The 17259-nt window shown below is 45.4% G+C and overlaps 1 protein-coding gene across 1 annotated transcript in view; it reads left to right on the top strand.

Moving 5' to 3' along the window:
- The first annotated feature begins 9193 nt into the window (after window positions 1–9193).
- Window positions 9194–17259, top strand: part of LOC8036972 (signal-induced proliferation-associated 1-like protein 2) — a 55544-nt gene continuing 47478 nt past the window's right edge. Inside the window, exon 1 of the mRNA XM_029976201.4 lies at window positions 9194–9656. Coding sequence (XP_029832061.2) covers window positions 9540–9656 — 117 coding nt within the window. The 5' untranslated portion in view covers window positions 9194–9539. The remainder of the gene's footprint in view (window positions 9657–17259) is intronic.

Consider the following 17259-nt stretch of genomic DNA (forward strand, 5'->3'; position numbering starts at 1 on the left):
CTTGAGCGTCGCCCGAAAGGGGCCGCGGCCTTGAGCATAGCCGTGGCCTTCAGCTAAGAGCCACGGCCTGAGTGCAACCGTGGCCTTCAGCTAAGAGCCGCGGGCTGGGCGTGGCCCGGAAAAGTGGGTCACGGGAAGTGGTGCACACGAACAGATTGTGTTGGTGCACGTGATCGACCGAGGTTGAAATTATAAAAGGCGCGCTCTGAGCTGAGAGGGGGGAGACGACGGACGGACGACAGGGACCAAGGACTGGCGGACGGGCAGCCCCGCTGACGCCGGCCCTGCCGGCCGCTCCCTGGGGCCCGGCTCCCGACGTCCCGGATCTGATGAGAGACCACGGGGACGACCGAACAACGCCTCTCCTGGGCGGACGAATCGCCGGAGCCATGGTGGAGCATGGCCGGCCGCGTGGTCATCGGCGGCGTGGACCACCACCAGCGGCCCAACGGACCAGCCTGGGTGCGACGACCTCGGGGCAAGCGACATCAGGGCAAGCTAACGCCGGCCACAGCTTGGCGATCGACAGCATCCCCCGCACTGACGTAAGACGCAAATAAACAGTTGCACCAAGAGTTGTGCAGCGTGGTCCATTCGAAGACAGGCGGCAGGGAATGGAAAGGAACCTCACAACCACGAGCATCATTGGGAACTGCTTCTAACACACATCATTTGGCCGCGATGCAAGCGACTGGCGACGATGAGGTGGTGGACTTTATCGCTGTACCAGCCAAAGCCGCCTCGTCAGATAAGCTGTAAGCCAAGCGGCTTAAAGCTCCCCATTTTGTAAGCTTCATTCCTCCAACAAAGAACAAGCAGCTCCCGCCTCGGCGCTGTGTCGTCTGCTGCGGGGCCTCGTCTGCCAGAGGGACCAAGATCCGGAAGGAAACAAGATATTGGTGCAAAGACTGCAACGTGGCGGTTTGCGTAATCCCATGCTTCGAGATCTACCATACGAGGACCAACCTCTAGATTCTCTAAGTCGGTCCTCAGTTGGGCACAGAATGTCAAGAAAAAAATAAAACTTTGCCAGTTTCTTTTCTTTGCAAAGTATGAATGTTTTATCTCCATAATAAATGTTCCAAAAATAACACGGACTGTTTTCTGTTTGAGAATAGAAAAATTGCATTGGAAGCAGTCATTACGTATGAATACAAAAAATAACAACATTTATTAACTAAGGTCCAATATTAAAAATTGGTCATAGCTTCTTTTAAAATAATGTTTCTAAACAATGCAGGAAGAAAACAATTTGGGAGATTCGCATCATTTTTTTAAACAAAATTTGGCAGTGAAAGGGTTAACAAAATTCTGGTGTAATTTCAGCACACAGGCCTAGGAAGACTGCTATTTTATACTAAAATTATAGAAAAATGACAGCAAAACTATATTTTTCCTATACTTTATACATTCTTATTTTTTCTTGACCAGTAGTCTAAGGTCACGTATGTAGTAAGTCGCAGCACAAAAGCAGGAACCGATTTATGCTGTCGATTCAAAGGGCAGTCATGCCATCGGGACCACCCGTACCTAAATGCAGAAATCTGACGATCGTCGTAAGTATGGCACTTCACGCTTGGAGCACCGTCGGCGGACAGCACTTGAACGCTCGCTTCGAGCACTGGCAGTGGAAGGCTCGCTTGGAGTGTCGTCAGACGGCACTTGAATGTTTGCTACAAGCACCGTCGGACGGCACTCTAGACACAGCCATTCAAATATTCGGGTAGGTTAACCCCCTTTCGGAAAAGTTGTGCACAATAAAATATTTTACTGCTTTTTCGATGCAGCTGATCTTTAGATGCTTGCTTCCCACGAGAATGAAGGCTAATTTAGACATTTGTGTTCTGAGTATGACCGACTGCATTACAAATGCTGATGACAAGATGCCACACGGGTATCTATAGCTAAGCAACCCACGTAGCATCTCGTGTAAGCATTCGTAATGGGCCGTACTTATAACGGAAATGTCTGAGTAAGCCTTCAATCGGGGTATGTATAGCTGTGACTTATGCACGGTTCGCGTATGTTAGATATTGTCCGTCAAAAGTCATCACATCCTGGATTAATCCAGTGGGATTAACTCGGGATGGCCATAAAGAATCCTGACACCATCCTGAGTTAATCCTGTGGGATGTCCTGCGGACAACCTGAAGACCTACCAGTCTGTGACATTTGGACACTATGAGGAGATTGCCAGGAGACCCTCGGGACATCACCAGTACGCACGCCAGTTTTGGTACGGACGTCCTTTGGATATCCTAAGATTATCAGTGTGTTGTTTGGGGTTACACATAGCTCGAAACCTTGGGGTAAAGTTACGTCGGACGTGACCTTAATTTTTATTTCGGGTTCCGTCGGACGTAACGCTGGACCCTTCGTACTTTAAAACAGAAGAGCAAGGAAACGCTGTCACTTACTTGAGAAAGCAGGCTGTCACGTCGACTTGAATCAAAACAATGTTCACCTTGACCTTTGAGAGCACGCACGGAGAGCGTCTTGTTTCAAGAATTCGCCGACTCGCTTATCTACCAAAGAGATGCATGCACTGAATGTCACGATGAGAGTTCCTTGTACAAAGGAACTGTCATCATACTATTAAAAAATTCGAACACCAACCAAGCCCTTCTGTAAGGACCCAACGTTTCAAGGCCAATTCGGCCTCTTCTTCAGGGGCGACTACGGCTATGGCCGTTGGGGAGCAGTGTCCTTTCCTTTTTCTTCTACGGCGTGTGTCTGGTCTTCTTCTTCTACGGCTCTGCCTTTTTCAATAATGTGACGAAGCCCATTCACATAGGCGGATGGTAAAGCCCCTAGAGATCTGTTGATGTTCTGTGGCGTTGTTTGAATGTGCCATGATTCTAGGAACAGTCTTTTTCGAGGATTTGTATACCGAAAACCGACGCACACTGGACGCAACCTCCAGTTTCAATCCAACCACCCAGCCAATCATAAGGCGTCGGTGGTCAGGACGCTCTTAACCAGGGCAAAGACCATCTGCTCATCAGAAGAGGACAAAAGAAAGGAGGAACGAACCGTCATTGCTGACCTTAAGAAAAACGGCTACAAGAGCAGCTTCATCCATCGCGTTGCCCGCCGTGTAGGCCGAAACCAGCGACACGTGCAGCAACAGTTAAGTGCGAATTTCCGCCCAACCTCCCGCATCAGCGTTCCCTACATCAACGGAACAAGCGAGGCACTGGCACGTGTGCTTGCGAAAGAGGGTATCCAACTAGCGCACAAACCTGTGTCTACCCTTGGACGACTCATGCCACGCCCAAAAGATCGCCCTGGTAAAGAAAGGGCCCAAGGCGTTGTATATAAGATTCCGTGCGGGGTTTGCGCGGCCTCATACATTGGCGAAACGAAGAACTTTAGAGAGAGAATCCGTCAACATAAAAACGACGTGCGCAAGTTCGATCACGAGCGTAGCGCGGTTGCTGAGCACTGCGACGTCAAGGACCATCGCATTGACTTCGACAACGCATGCATCGTTGACGTTGAGACAAATCCTCGAAAAAGACTGTTCCTAGAATCATGGCACATTCAAACAACGCCACAGAACATCAACAGATCTCTAGGGGCTTTACCATCCGCCTATGTGAATGGGCTTCGTCACATTATTGAAAAAGGCAGAGCCGTAGAAGAAGAAGACCAGACACACGCCGTAGAAGAAAAAGAAAAGGACACTGCTCCTCAACGGCCATAGCCGTAGTCGCCCCTGAAGAAGAGGCCGAATTGGCCTTGAAATGTTGGGTCCCTACAGAAGGGCTTGGTTGGTGTTCGAATTTTTTAATATTAATTACTCCCAACCAGACAGATCTCTGTCAAATGTTTACTTTTAAATGTCATCATACTGTATGATTTAATTTGCTGTATACCTATTTTTTCGGAGCAAATAAAGATGAAACAACTGCGCGCCAACACCGAAAAAAAAAACGCACAAAGAAAAGAGAGGGTTGTCGGACAAAGTACAAAATTCCCCAAATGTATTGTTCTTCACAATGCGAAAAACAAACCTTCTTTTTTTTTTAGTTTCTGAAGGATTATAAATATAATTAAACAACGTTATATGCCCTTTAAATTTGTTATGTTTAAATTGTATTGCCGTTATCTTAAATAATTTAGGTGGTAATTCTAGTTTCGTTTCGGAGACCGCGCCACGGCAGCCACGGCCGCGCGGTTTTCGAAAACGAATGATCAGCAACGTTTTAGATACTGTTTGTCCTGATGCATAATTATTTTCTGAAAAAAATAAAAGGTCCAAGATTGTGTGTTTTAGGGACGCAATGCATAGGTATGTACTTGCCAGGAGCACGAAACGAAGTAAACGACACTCCGCCGAACGCTTACTGAATTTTTAATGGAAAAATGCAGCTACCGTAAACGGGCAAGAATGGGCCCCAGTTTCCTTATTAAAATTTAAAAATAAATCACTTATAATTAAGTTTTGAATAAGGTATTTGGCATCTGGTTCGGACGTCTAGCGCTTTATATTTGGGCAAAAATTATCGTTCGGCGATGCATAATTTATTTTTGCACCTAAAAAAAAAAAAAAAAAAAAAAAAAACTTTTTTTTTTTGCGTTGTATTTATTTGACTATGCCTGTTTTTACTTATTTTCTTTTTCCACACGAAAGCTGTCGCAAAACGGCGCATTGGACGAACCAACCGTTGACGTGGTGTACAATCCGCGAGTTCCATGTGAAGGCTTGTCCACAATAGGGTGCCTTCATGTGCGCTTTGCTTAGGGTGGAGACATCTGGCCATTTTGTCTCACACTTTTATTTTTTTGTTCAGAAGCGCGTGAAAGAGCGTGTGCCTGCACGCGCTCGTGGCGCTAACTGTGCTACGGCGACATTTTGTTTTCGTCGATTTCTTTGTATTTTCTCCGTGAGCGCGTGCTGTCGGCATCGGGTACTACAAAGGGTGGCATCACCCTAAACAGAAGGACATTGAGGCACCCTAGTCCACACAGCCCCGATACGTTATGTAAGCGTACGTACAAGTACTACAAGCCACTGGGAAATCTGCGCTTCATATCAAGCGTGGCTACCGATTCGAGAAGGTATACCTGGCACGCGACATTCGAGACACGAATGTTTCGGTGACTCGTAACGCAAGAAAATGGTGTTGTATGAACAGTTGAACCGAGCTCAACTCCTTTCGTTACGTTACGACGAGCCTTGTGTCCTTGGCTGCCACGGTAATACACCGTCCCAGCTCGTCGTCACCGAAACATTTGTGTCTCGAATGTCGCGTGCCAGGCTTAATACGAAGCACAGATTTCCCGGTGACTTGGAAGAGCATAGAAAAAATCGTAAGGGTGCAGGCGAGCTGGTGAATATTAACCATGTTAAAGGACCTTGGCAACAATATTCAGTTGGAATGGTTTTCACTCTACACGAGCTTACTGGCACACCTGGGACTCAAGGATACCCACACGCAACACCACTGGCCAAGAAATTCCTTTGTTGCTGTGTAATTTCAAGGACAAAAGCGATCATTTTCATTCAATCTCACCTTTACAAAATTTGATGACGTAATGTGGGGGTCGCAGTACACCCAAGTGACGATATTTGAATGCGGTTCATAGATTGGACCCGAGCATTGCGTGGGCACTCGACTTTGGCTCGTGATAATTGCTAGCTCGAGAAGCATTCGAGTAGTGACCCGTGTCCAATCGCTGCAACCACGACAACAGCCGAGCCATAACAATGTCTGGAACTCAGCGCGTGTCCTGCGCTTTGCCAATTCCAGCGCGTGGCTATGATGAACACTGGCGGCATATAATCGGCTCCAGATCACGTGGCCGCTTGTTCTGGCTGTGAGTTGAGGGGGTAAACGCTGCTCGTTTTTCTTAAATTTTTTTTTGGGACTTCTATTGCGTGGGGTGAAGAACGAACGCGTGTTTCATAGGTCATTAACGTTAGGGATCCGTTTTAAGCGGTATTTGCGCAAAGTACAAAAATTGTTGCATCGCTCCTTTAATATTCACCAGCTGTCTATTTTTTGTCCCTTCTACGATTTGATGCTTCTTCTCTACCCCAGTCTCAGGTTATTTCAACATGGACTTGGAAGAATTCACAATGAAGTCGTTATATATATATCGTGAAATGTCCGGTCGGGTGTGCTTACCACACACGACCGGACATTGGGAGGCCCAGAGTTCAAACCATTTAAGTTCCGCGTGGGCCAAGTTCGTTTTTTCGACGCAACCTGTCTTAACTTAACAAAAAAAAAAAAACAACAAAAAAACAGGCAGGTAAAGTTTGAACAACCAATTTTATTTTCAAAAACAATTTACAACGCGCTCGCACTATTTTTATTCTTTTTTTTAACGATGTACAAGACTTGATTAGTACGCTAAAAGTCGCTGCCCGTGCTAGGCACATGGTGGACACATACAGCTAAAATGAAAAAAAAAAAAAGTGCAAAATTGAAAAGGAGACGCGAAATCAAATTAAAAGGATCGGGCGGGCTAATAAGAACCAGGGGTCAACAACAGTAGTTAGATAAAACAAAACAATTAGCTTATGTCTCTCACACTTTCTTTTTTTCTTTTTATCGCAGTGCGGGGTACCGGCACGACTGTAAAGAAACTACAGCTCCTTTCGGCCGCCGAGTATACGTTGTGTTTATTTTATTCTGGTAGTTTCACTGCTCCTTCTTTCTGAATTTCATTTTTTGTTGAGTGCCATCTGTATTCACACGCTACCGTTCTCGTGTCTCGAAGTCAGTGCCACAATGCGCATAATGTACGAACACCTGTAAAGTCCATCCTTTCGGTGTGCCTAAAATAAATAAACGAATACAACAAAAGATGAATATTCAAAGCTAAACCGCCCCCCCCCCCCCCCCCCGGCCAAAAAAAAAAAGAAAAATATATATAAATTGAGTGTTGTTTTTTTTAAGTATATTTTACGGTACAGGCCGGTGCTCGTTTATGAACAAAAGCTGCCGCCGTTGCGAATAGCGTGGTCGGCGTAAAATCAGAACGTCCGTCGACGGAGGACAGCACAGAAGAATGCCTCTCGCGCCCGCACGCAATCGCCTCATGATAGACCGCAGCGAACGCTACAAGCCATCCCAGCCAATCACGCACTGCGGACATAACACGTGACCACGCGTCCCTCGAGTCGCTGCCAGGGGTAAACTAAGGACAGGAACAGAACTGGCAGAACGCGGCAAATCGTAAAACCGCTGACATCGGTGGACCAGGGCAGAGACAGCACGAAAACGACAGCGAGCGCGCGGAGAAAGAAAGCAGACGACAACGACGACAGGGTAGACTTGCGTTCGTTTTGCGGCGACGAGGTGAGGTTGTTCGAGCGCGCTTTCGAACTCTGCGCGCCTTCCGAAAGTCATGTGCGGTTACGTGCACGACGGTGCACGGCATGCACCCAGTCCCAAAGCTTCTAACCGACGATGGGCCCCAGGCGTGTAGCGCCATCTACTGCAACAGACATCAACCTGATTTTCGTCACATCGCCTGGTCTCGTTGAGTCTCCTCTCCCTTCTACAACGTGGTCACGAGAAACTCCACCGGCATTGGATTGGCTACGATATCGTTCGTAGCTTCCTCAGCGGTCCAGCGTTCGGCGAAACGAAGTTTAGCGCGCCGTGAAAGCGAGAAGGGGGGTACGATCCCGCACAATGGAAACCGGTTTGCGTCGGCAAATCGCCGTCGACGGACCGACCACCGCGGACGGAGTCCCCATGAAAAGTCGCCTAACCTTCCACCGCTGCCTCTGCTTGTGCAGCTCAAACGATGATGAGCTGTCCGCTTCCGCGAAACACAGCGTGCGCGCGCGGCTGTGGGTTCCGCCTGCCCACGTGTTCCGTCACAGCTAAAGACTAGGAGCTCCTAAAACAACTTAGAACAAGAAAAGAAAGAGAAGAAAAAAAAGTAAAAAGGGTGTAATTAGCTGCGATGAGAAAATAAGACCAGCTGTATGCATGGAATTGTCCTACCTTAAAAGTAAAACATAGAAAGCAAGCTTTCGAAAGAAACATCGTTGTCAATACCTTTTTTTTTTTCTTTTACCAAATTTTAACGCTGTATATATGGAAATTGGGCACAAGCTAAATTGTGAAACATTTCGTGTGCGAGTGTTTTCTGGAGAATAATTTGGTTTTGTACAAAAAATAAAGCTTTCTGCAGATTGTTTTCTATGTTGTGGCCGTGCTCTGGACGTTGGTACGCACGCATCTCTGTTTTCTAAATAGGAGTTTTTTTTTTTTTTTTTTTTTTTAATCGTTATTAAACAGGGCGCGTGTCTAAGTATGATTGTCTCCTACTAGGGCCTTCGTGACCTACAATATGTTTAAATAAATAAAAAAAAAAGCACTAGATGCGTGTTATAAAATCTACGCTATTACACACTTCTGAGATATAACGGTTCTTCATCATGGGCCGGGTAGATTAAATATATGGAAAAGACTGGAGATCGAATTTTACATTGTTTTGCTGAGCAACGCGGCGAATGTCCCAAAGAGGAGGAGTGTGTGTGCATCCCCCCCCCTACACACACACACACTAACATCTGAGAGAGTATGTATATGTTTTACAGCCTCCAAAGGGTAAACATTTAGGAAAATGGGTACATCTAAACGACGCTGAACTGGTGCAATAAATAATAATAATAATAATAATTTTATTTGCTCTTCCAAGGGCGCAGGTGGTGGTGTGCTGGGCTGAACAGATAGGTGAGAACCCTTACGCGGTGCGCCTGTCAGCTTTGCGTATGTTTAGAAAGCAAGAACACAAACATATATATATCTAATGGGAATGAGTGAAGATTGACAAGTGCAGCCGTAGTAATATTGTGAACGAAGAGGGGAGAAGGTGATTATTGAATTCACTGCTTTAAAGTTAGGGACAGGAAAAGGGAAAGAGAGCTGGCGAAAAATGGGAAAGGGTTGCCGTGGCGACCCTTTCCCTAACTTTAAAGCAATAAATTCAATAATCACCTTCTCCCCTCTTCGTTCACTATATATATATATTTTTTTTTCTTACTTTTTGCGGATTAAAATGTTTTACAGCCGACGAGACAAATCGGGAGAGGATATCACCCCTCCTCTCCCCCACGACCGAGGCAAAGCGGCAAAGCAGCAGAGGCTGGCAGAGGCATGCGAGCGGAAACGGGAAAAAGGCATTCCGGCGGCCCCCGCTTCGTTGCGCTGCGAGCGCTAGCGAGCCGAACACGGACCCTCCATTGAAGCCAACAGCAGCAGCAGCTACGATGGCGTCCACGATCAGCGCTACGGCAACAACACAATCAACGCGACAACAACGACGCCTAAACATCTCCACGACCTCCGAATCCGCCCTGAACCCCCGCTAACGCTGCCGTGATCGCCGAGCCACCCAAGGATCTCGTCGGTCTGTGTGTGTCGGCGGCGGTGGTGGTGCTATCCGTGCGTGCTTGTCCCCGGCGTGAACGTGTTGTCGGAGACCCGTACTACTAGCCCGATGCATCCCGTTCTCGTTGTTGTGGTCCGTGTCGCCGTGGCGGCCCTTCAAGTCACCGACAATAGCGGATGTTCAAGCGCCCCGGCGGCAGCGGCGAAGACGGTGTAGTGATCTGCGGTGGCGTGACAACACCGGTTTGTGGTCGGTCGCCCGCCCTAAACTCCCTGCTGGAGAACGTTACCACGGTAAGCTGGATTTCGTGAGTGTGGGAGGGTTGACTTCGGCGGCCTAAACTACTCTTTTGGTTCTTGTTATTATTTCTTGTCGCGGCAAACGCCTCGGCGGTCCTTGGGATGTGCCCTTTTCTTTTTCTCTCTATTTGTCGGTCCGCCCAAGTCGTTTGGTTCGTGGTGAAAGTGACACGGATTCCTCGTCGTTGAGAAGAGGCGGATTTCGGATATTCCTCTTTTTATTATTTTCTGTTCTCCACCGAACGTCGGCTTCTCTCGTCTTTGCGCTGCTCGTTGCAGCGTGGGGTACGGCGAGCGCTGCTTGGAGCTACCCGACCCAAACCGAGAAAACCAAGTCGTTTTTAGGGTCCGTATCTTCTTTAAAAGGAGCCATGTTAAAGTCGAACCTAACTCGAATGTTTCGAACGCTTCTCTTTCTTCAGCGATGTAACACGCGCGCACACACAGAAAGGAAGCTCTGTTTTTCCAAATCTTTCAGTTATCGGCCCCGCCGTGGTACTGACTCCCCGAAATTCTTAGAAGCGGGGACGCCCGCCGCCTTCACGGGAGAAGTTGGTATCCGTGCGTGGAGAAGCGCGAACCTAATGCGGGTCATTTTTTGTTGTTGTTTTGTTTGCGCTTACTTTTCGAGCTGCTAGCTTGGCGGCCAGGGTCGTCGTTCTCACTCCAGTTCTCACGACGACTCGCGTAGTAAAACCGGAGCGCTGGGACACAGCGAGGTAGGTTTCTCTCTTTTTCTTTTTCGTTTCTCTCGCGACAGCGATCTGCAGGCGACGCGAAACGTAAACATAGCCGCAAGGCGCCTTATCTACGTTTAAACTGCCCCCTTGGTGCGAGATCTCTCGACCCGATTGCTGGCCTGCACCGTGCACCTCGAGGTGTCCGGATCATTCATACCACGACCAACTGCCCAAGGCGTGGTTGCGGTAAAACCTATTGGCCGATTCACACGTTTGGATTTGAGGGTGACCGTATGCATTTGAACCGCTTGTGGCTGGCTGTAGCAAGAGGACACACTTTCACACTGGTTTGAATTGAATCTCGTGGGAGCTCAGTGTCCTCATGAACCCAATACCCACCAAGGTAGCGCTAGCAGATGGGCACGGCCCTGTCGTGCCTTTGGGCCCCCGTTTTTACGTTGTCGGTCCACAGTTCTAGGCTTCATCTACGGCACATTGAAATACTGGCATGTTGGGTTAGATCTGTTCGAGGCACTGGGGACGCTTGATTTGTGTGTGGGCATTTGCAGGAAACTGAAGTTTTTGCTCACTGCAACAGAGCATTCTCTTCTCTTCTCAACACACTTTTCAAGCATGGTAAGGAGGGAACAGGCAAGAAGGACCATAAATTATTGCTGCATAATACTACGTAAAATTACGAGGTACCGTAACTTCTAGACTGATGGAGGGGGCCATGCAGTCTAACATTTAATGCTAATTGTTTGCCATATTAATCATTCATCTGCCACAAATTTAATGTGTTTAGATCTCTGTTTTGTCCTGTGACAGAATCACAGAAATGATTGCCTGATACGTCTTTTTAGTTTTACATTGTGTACAGGACGTGACGGGGTATGGTAAGCTTAGTCTACAGGGGTACAAACTTTATTTAGTCACAATCCATGAATGGTACAGTGTTGTATCAACTCTGCCAGTGTGACGTGCAAATGCATGGATGAGCGTAGAGTTGTTAAGTGACTGCTTAGGAAGTCCTTGTCTCGATAAGGCGATCTCCATAAACACTGTTATTCGCAAACTTTCCTGTCGTTTTCTCCTCAGATCATGAATCGTTGAGAATGCTGGGATAACACGCTATTTGTGGGGCACTCTTGCTATCTGCTACCTTTTTAGCCACTGATTATATCTTTGAAGCAGTTGAACAAGATAAAAATCAAACACAAAATTCAGATAAAAAAAATTTTTTTTTTGCTTCCAGTTAGTGGAATTTGTGACTGAGCTTGGCTTTGAAAAGAGATATGTGGAATAGTTTTAATGCTAGGCAGGTCATTTTGCATTTAGAGAACGGTGTGATTATTCTCATTTCGTGCGGCTTATGAAACAGGACTTCTTGTTTTTGATTAAAGCTCGACGAATCCAAATTTTTTGCATCCTTGGTATTCACCCTAGCAATTCGGTTGTGACCAATTTCTTTTGGAAAACCATGAAATCACAAGCCATAAAAACAAGAATTTTCAGGAGCCATAAGACAGGCAGCGCAAAAGCAATAACTATTCTTATAAACACAACTCACCCAGTTAAAATTAGCTTCAAAAATAAAGGGGAGAGTTAAAAACAGGTGTTGCTGAATACTTGCTTTTTTATTAAAGAGGCCATTAAATTAATTTCTTTCTGTTGCTAAATACTGCTCAGAAATAATCCTTGATGTTCGTAATTATCACATACAGAATGCACATTATTTTTTCCTTCAAAGCATTTGAATGTGAACCCTTGTCCTTCATAACTTATAAAAAAACATTATCCTTCTCTCCACACAATAACAGTTGCAGAAAAAAAAAAGAAAAAAAAAAGCTGGAAAGTTGAACGGAAGCGTTGCCCACTGAATTCTGCGGGAAAAGGGATGTGTGCGCCATCCGTGACATTACATTTGTCCGTGATGTTGCACCTCTTTTGAGGGTCGCCACCTAGTCCATCGGTTCTCAGACTATGTTTCTAGGCATCAAGGCGTTCCCCAGAGCATCTTCATGGGCTTCTTAGAGTTTCTAAAATTTTGCTGCCGTATCTCTCCCTAAGTAAAGTGCTTTTTCCAGTTTGAGCAGTACTTTAGCTCATTTGAGCCAAATATTGTTGCATAACTATGTGACAAATTATCCCTAGCATGTGCATTACTGCTTTACAAGGTCTGTGGGGTTCCTGCGCTGCTTTGTCTCATCAGTGTCGAGACTGGGAGGGGTTCTTCGAGATCGGAGAAGTTTGGTAGCCTCTTTCCCAACCAAAAAAATGTATTCTTCAATGAAGACGAGCAGGCATCCCCTCAATTCACAACCAGAATAAGTGTGCGCATAATTTGGCGCCACTTAAGTGCGACCAACGTTCGTCGTAGCCACGAAGCTGGGGTTGGCAATGCACGGGGTACATGCTGTGTTCTGAGCATTGTTAGATTTTGGCTATCACTGCTGCTGTGGCGATTGAACGCGAACCCCAACCTTCATGTTTGCCAAGGCAGTGTTAATTGTGACTGAGCACAGGTCGAGTGCTCGCTGCATTTGACTGTCGTCACCGTGAGGCGATGCCTCCAACTACATCACCATTGTGATTCCTACGACTGTGTCAGCAAGATTTTGAGAAGGAGAGACGAACGAAATGGTCTGCTATCGTCAAAATTACACAGTGACTAAGAAGCTCCTTTCGCAGTAGTGCTGCGTGGAAGTATACCTGGGTCACACTTTTCTCAGTATGCAAGTATAAAGTGCATAACATTCAAACCAAGCATTGTTTTCTGGCCCCTTTAATATTCAGTCGGTGGTTTACATGGCGACGAAAGGCAGAGGTTTGGAATCTTTTCCCTTACTTTCTGGCTATGGATGTCTCAGTATTGCAGGTGTACAGTCTTAAGAAATGTGCACCCCCTAGTTAAAACTCTAGCTTGTAAGAGGGTTTATATGTTTTTTTAACGTCACGACAGTTCTATAGGTCAAGATTCTATGAGAAAATTCTTGAGCATGAACATCTGGTGAGAAGATGATGTTAAGTGTGAAAAAAAAATTCAGATATTTACAAATCTATGTAATACGAAATTAAAGCGCAACTCTTGAGGTATTTTGATTCTACGTTATACCACGCTAAAGAATTTGAGGAAGAAATATCTATGTACAAATATAGACCTCATACTCCTGCGTACATAGTATAAATTAAAATTATATATATATATGTATATATATATATATATATATGTATAAATAAATAAAAAGAGAGAGAGAGAAAACATAGCGCAGGATGACGAAAAGTATATACGGAAGAAAACGCACTTGAGGTGGTTGTTGGAGTTTTTAAAACATATTATTCGTAAAGTTTGTCGACGTTTCGGCCTAAGACGAACCTTTTTTTGAGATTATTCGTAAAGTTCATCAACGTTTCGGCCTGAGGCAGACCTTTTTCAAGAAAAAGGTCTGTCTCAGGCCGAAACGTCGACAAACTTTACGAATAATATGTTTTAAAAACTTTAACAACCGTCTCAAGTGCGTTTTCTGCCATATATATATATATATATATATATTCCCTCCTCCTATATATATATATAGGAGGAGGGAATGTATGAAGGACCCTCCTCCTCCATACCCTCCCCTCCTCCCCCAATTTCCCCGCAAAATTTAGCTGGAAAATTGACATCACATGGCCTCAACACCAATTCAGTTTCCCCGCTAAATTTAGCGGGAAATGACGTCGCATGACTTCGTGTTACGTCACCTATGAACAAATTCAGTTTCTCCGCTTGATTTAACAGGAAAATTGACGTCACGTGGCCTCAACACCAGTTCAATTCCCCGCTAAATTTAGCGGGGCAACTGGATTGGTGTTGAGGCCATGCGACGTCAGTTTTACCACTATATTTAGTGGGGAAACTAAATCCGCAGTGTTGCATTACGGGACCTCACAGACCTATGCATTAATTCAGTTTCTTCGCTAAATTTAACGGGGAATTGAATTGGTATGTATAGGTCTGTGACGTCCCATAATGCAACTCGCGCGGTTACGTTGACGCCGCGAAGCACAGGAACGAGTGCCTAAGAGCTGCGCTCTAAAATATTTTGAAAAGCAGCAAGGTTATTTCTTTATTGTTAAAAAAATCTTTAAAAAATCTTTCTGGGAGCTTCGAGTTTGCGGACAAAGCTACAGTTTGTTTCAGTTTTAGTGCTAGCAAAGCCGAAGCTACAAGCGCACGTGCTTGGCAGGGAAGCTAAAAGGCCAGTGCTCGCTCTTATGGCTTCTGCTGTACCCGCATTTAGAGTGAGACAGAGTAGAATAATGCACTTGGCTGCCCTTTGCCAAAACCATCCTGGCAAGTAAAAAGTACTCCCTTCTCTCTGTATTAGAGCAAGTCATTGACTTTGTCTCAGCTATCAGATTGTAAAGGGCAGGGGACCATAACAACACGTGGAGAAATGCAAGCTGAGTAATAACAATGCTTTTATTTTTTGCTACCGGGGCAACTTTATCTGTTTTTCTTCTTTTTTCTTATTGGACTAGACCTGATGCTTGGCAGCTGGCTGGCAAAAGGCAATAACGCGAGCTCTCCAAATAAGGCGAAAATGTTATAGTCGAAAGCTTTGTATCGAGATAAGAACCGATGGTGTTTCCCGTGCTGAGACATACTTCTCTGCCAGGTTCGAGGAGAAGGTATCTCTTCATTCGCCGGAGTTGACATACACTTTAATAAATCTGTCTTGGATTTGTGTTTATAAAGCATATGCTTCAAGACTAATCTCTATCCTATAGAGCAGAAATTTCCAATCTTTTTGGCTAAGGAACTGGATTAGGAATTTGTCGCTGTCTCGAGGCCAAAAAAAGAAAAGATAATATTAAAATACTTTAAGGGTTATTAATAGTCATACGTCAATTTGAAATGTGATATCTAGCTTATTATGACATTACACGAGAGTTAACACCAAGGAAACTCGCCAGGGATAAATGAAGTGCACGGGAATTTTGGCCCGTTCGTGCAACATGTGGCAACATGCTTGCATTGTCCTTTCACCAGAATTATTGCTGTTATTTGATTCTGATTTTATCCCAGAGAGTACTAATTTTGTGTTACATGACTCCTCGGGAAAAATGTGGTGCCATTTAGCAGTTTGCCTATGACCCTGCCAACATGCAATTGTGCAATTGTACAGACGTTTGCAGGACACACAAAAAAATGCCGAGACATCAGTTGTTAAAGACGACACCCTTCAGGGAAATGACTGCAAACTTGTGCAATGCAGGTTTGCATGGTGAAGTATATTGGGTGCATAAATGTGTTGCTAATATTTGTTTCTCTGGCCCTTGCAATAGCTTTATTAAATTCTTTTTGGTTTTTGATAACTTTGACTTTTTTTGGAATGAATCAATATTTATTTATAAAGCAGCAGTGATTTCAGAAGGTATTAAAATGTGAAAAATGCTACCTGCAGTGGTCTACTTTGTCTGTAACAAACAAAATAAAACAAAATTGTTATAAAAAAAAAAGGCAAATTGGGAGGGAGGCAAAATGTAAATGACGTTTATAAACAGTGCTTAACGGTACATTGTTCTATTCCGGGAACACCGAAAACATACTCGGCTCGTAGCGAGGAGGGCTTGAAGCATTTAGCTGGTCAAAAGGCCTCTACTTATCTTAATGATCCCCACTTTAGACAAAATGTTTCTTTGGGCAGCTTAGTGACGCACTCGCTGCCACAGTGTACAATGAATAAGAAGAGAAGCAATGGCCATTAATGCTTTCTCAATTGCCCTCGAGAGCTGGTTAATGAGCGCATCCAGGCCTCTCTAATAAAAACTCTCAGGCCCCACACTCAACGCTTTTGTCACCAGTTGTTTGGCGCTACCAACTCTGTCGCAGTTAATTACTCCTGCAGTCGATGGTTACGAGGCAGTACAAAACGGCGCGTTCATGCTGCTGTGCTGACCCTGACAACATCCATGGAGTCAATGTTTTACTTTGTGTAAGTTGAGTGTTTACATTTAACTCAAAACCGCATGTCAAAAGTCTGTACTTCTACATTACTTGGACCAAAGTTGCTTTGTATTTCTTAGAGGGAAGTACAATGACTATTGTACGAATGGAACAACTGTGTCGTCAAAGTGGATTTTGAAACGAAATAAAATAAAAAATGCAAGGGACAGGACAATTGCTGTGACAAAACAAAATGAATTTTGCAAACTTGTCGCAGGCTTGTGGAATCCATTATTTCTACGTAGTTACTATAGGAAAAAAGATTGAGGTGTGTATATGTTTATACAGCGTAGAACTTGGTCTGCCTCAACAAGCGGCTTGTCTCCCAGCTGTAGATGAGAAATTTAGCCCGTGCAGTACAATCGCTAGTGTGGGGCTTTAACATGCACCATGCAGCAGTGATACACGATTACACGCCGGTATGATGCTCATCCAGATTGAAGCGGACAAGGGTTGGGTTTGAACCCAGGATCCCTGGGTTCTGCAGCGTGAGCTTTCGCTCCACATGCTCCAAGCTGGTGTGTACCAGCCCAATCGGCCACCGATCCCCCTAGTTACTATAGATCACGGGTGGCCAAGCTGCGGCTCTTTGCGTTTCGAAGTGCGGCTCGCGGCTCGAGGGCAGAGCCAGGGCGTGCGCCAGACTCGGAAAGAGGGCTTGGCATGCTCTCTTGACCAACCAGAAGCCGAAAAGAATCCCCTAGCGGTGGTAGCGAGAAACAGTTCGGATCAAAGGTATATGTTCGTTTATGGTTTTAATAGGCGCGTAGGTGTGAGGTGTAGTAACTCTTCGTGATTGAAAATTGAGTGCACGTGATGTTTTGATCATATCATGCAGAAAGATGTAAGAAACGAATGCGCCGTTCAACTCTGTTTTGCTCGGACAGAGTGTGACCGCTCGGACGGCACGTTCCCAGCCCTCGGC

The sequence above is a fragment of the Ixodes scapularis genome, unplaced genomic scaffold, assembly GCF_016920785.2.
Source record: "Ixodes scapularis isolate PalLabHiFi unplaced genomic scaffold, ASM1692078v2 PGA_scaffold10__122_contigs__length_95168666, whole genome shotgun sequence".
Classification (NCBI taxonomy): domain Eukaryota; kingdom Metazoa; phylum Arthropoda; class Arachnida; order Ixodida; family Ixodidae; genus Ixodes; species Ixodes scapularis.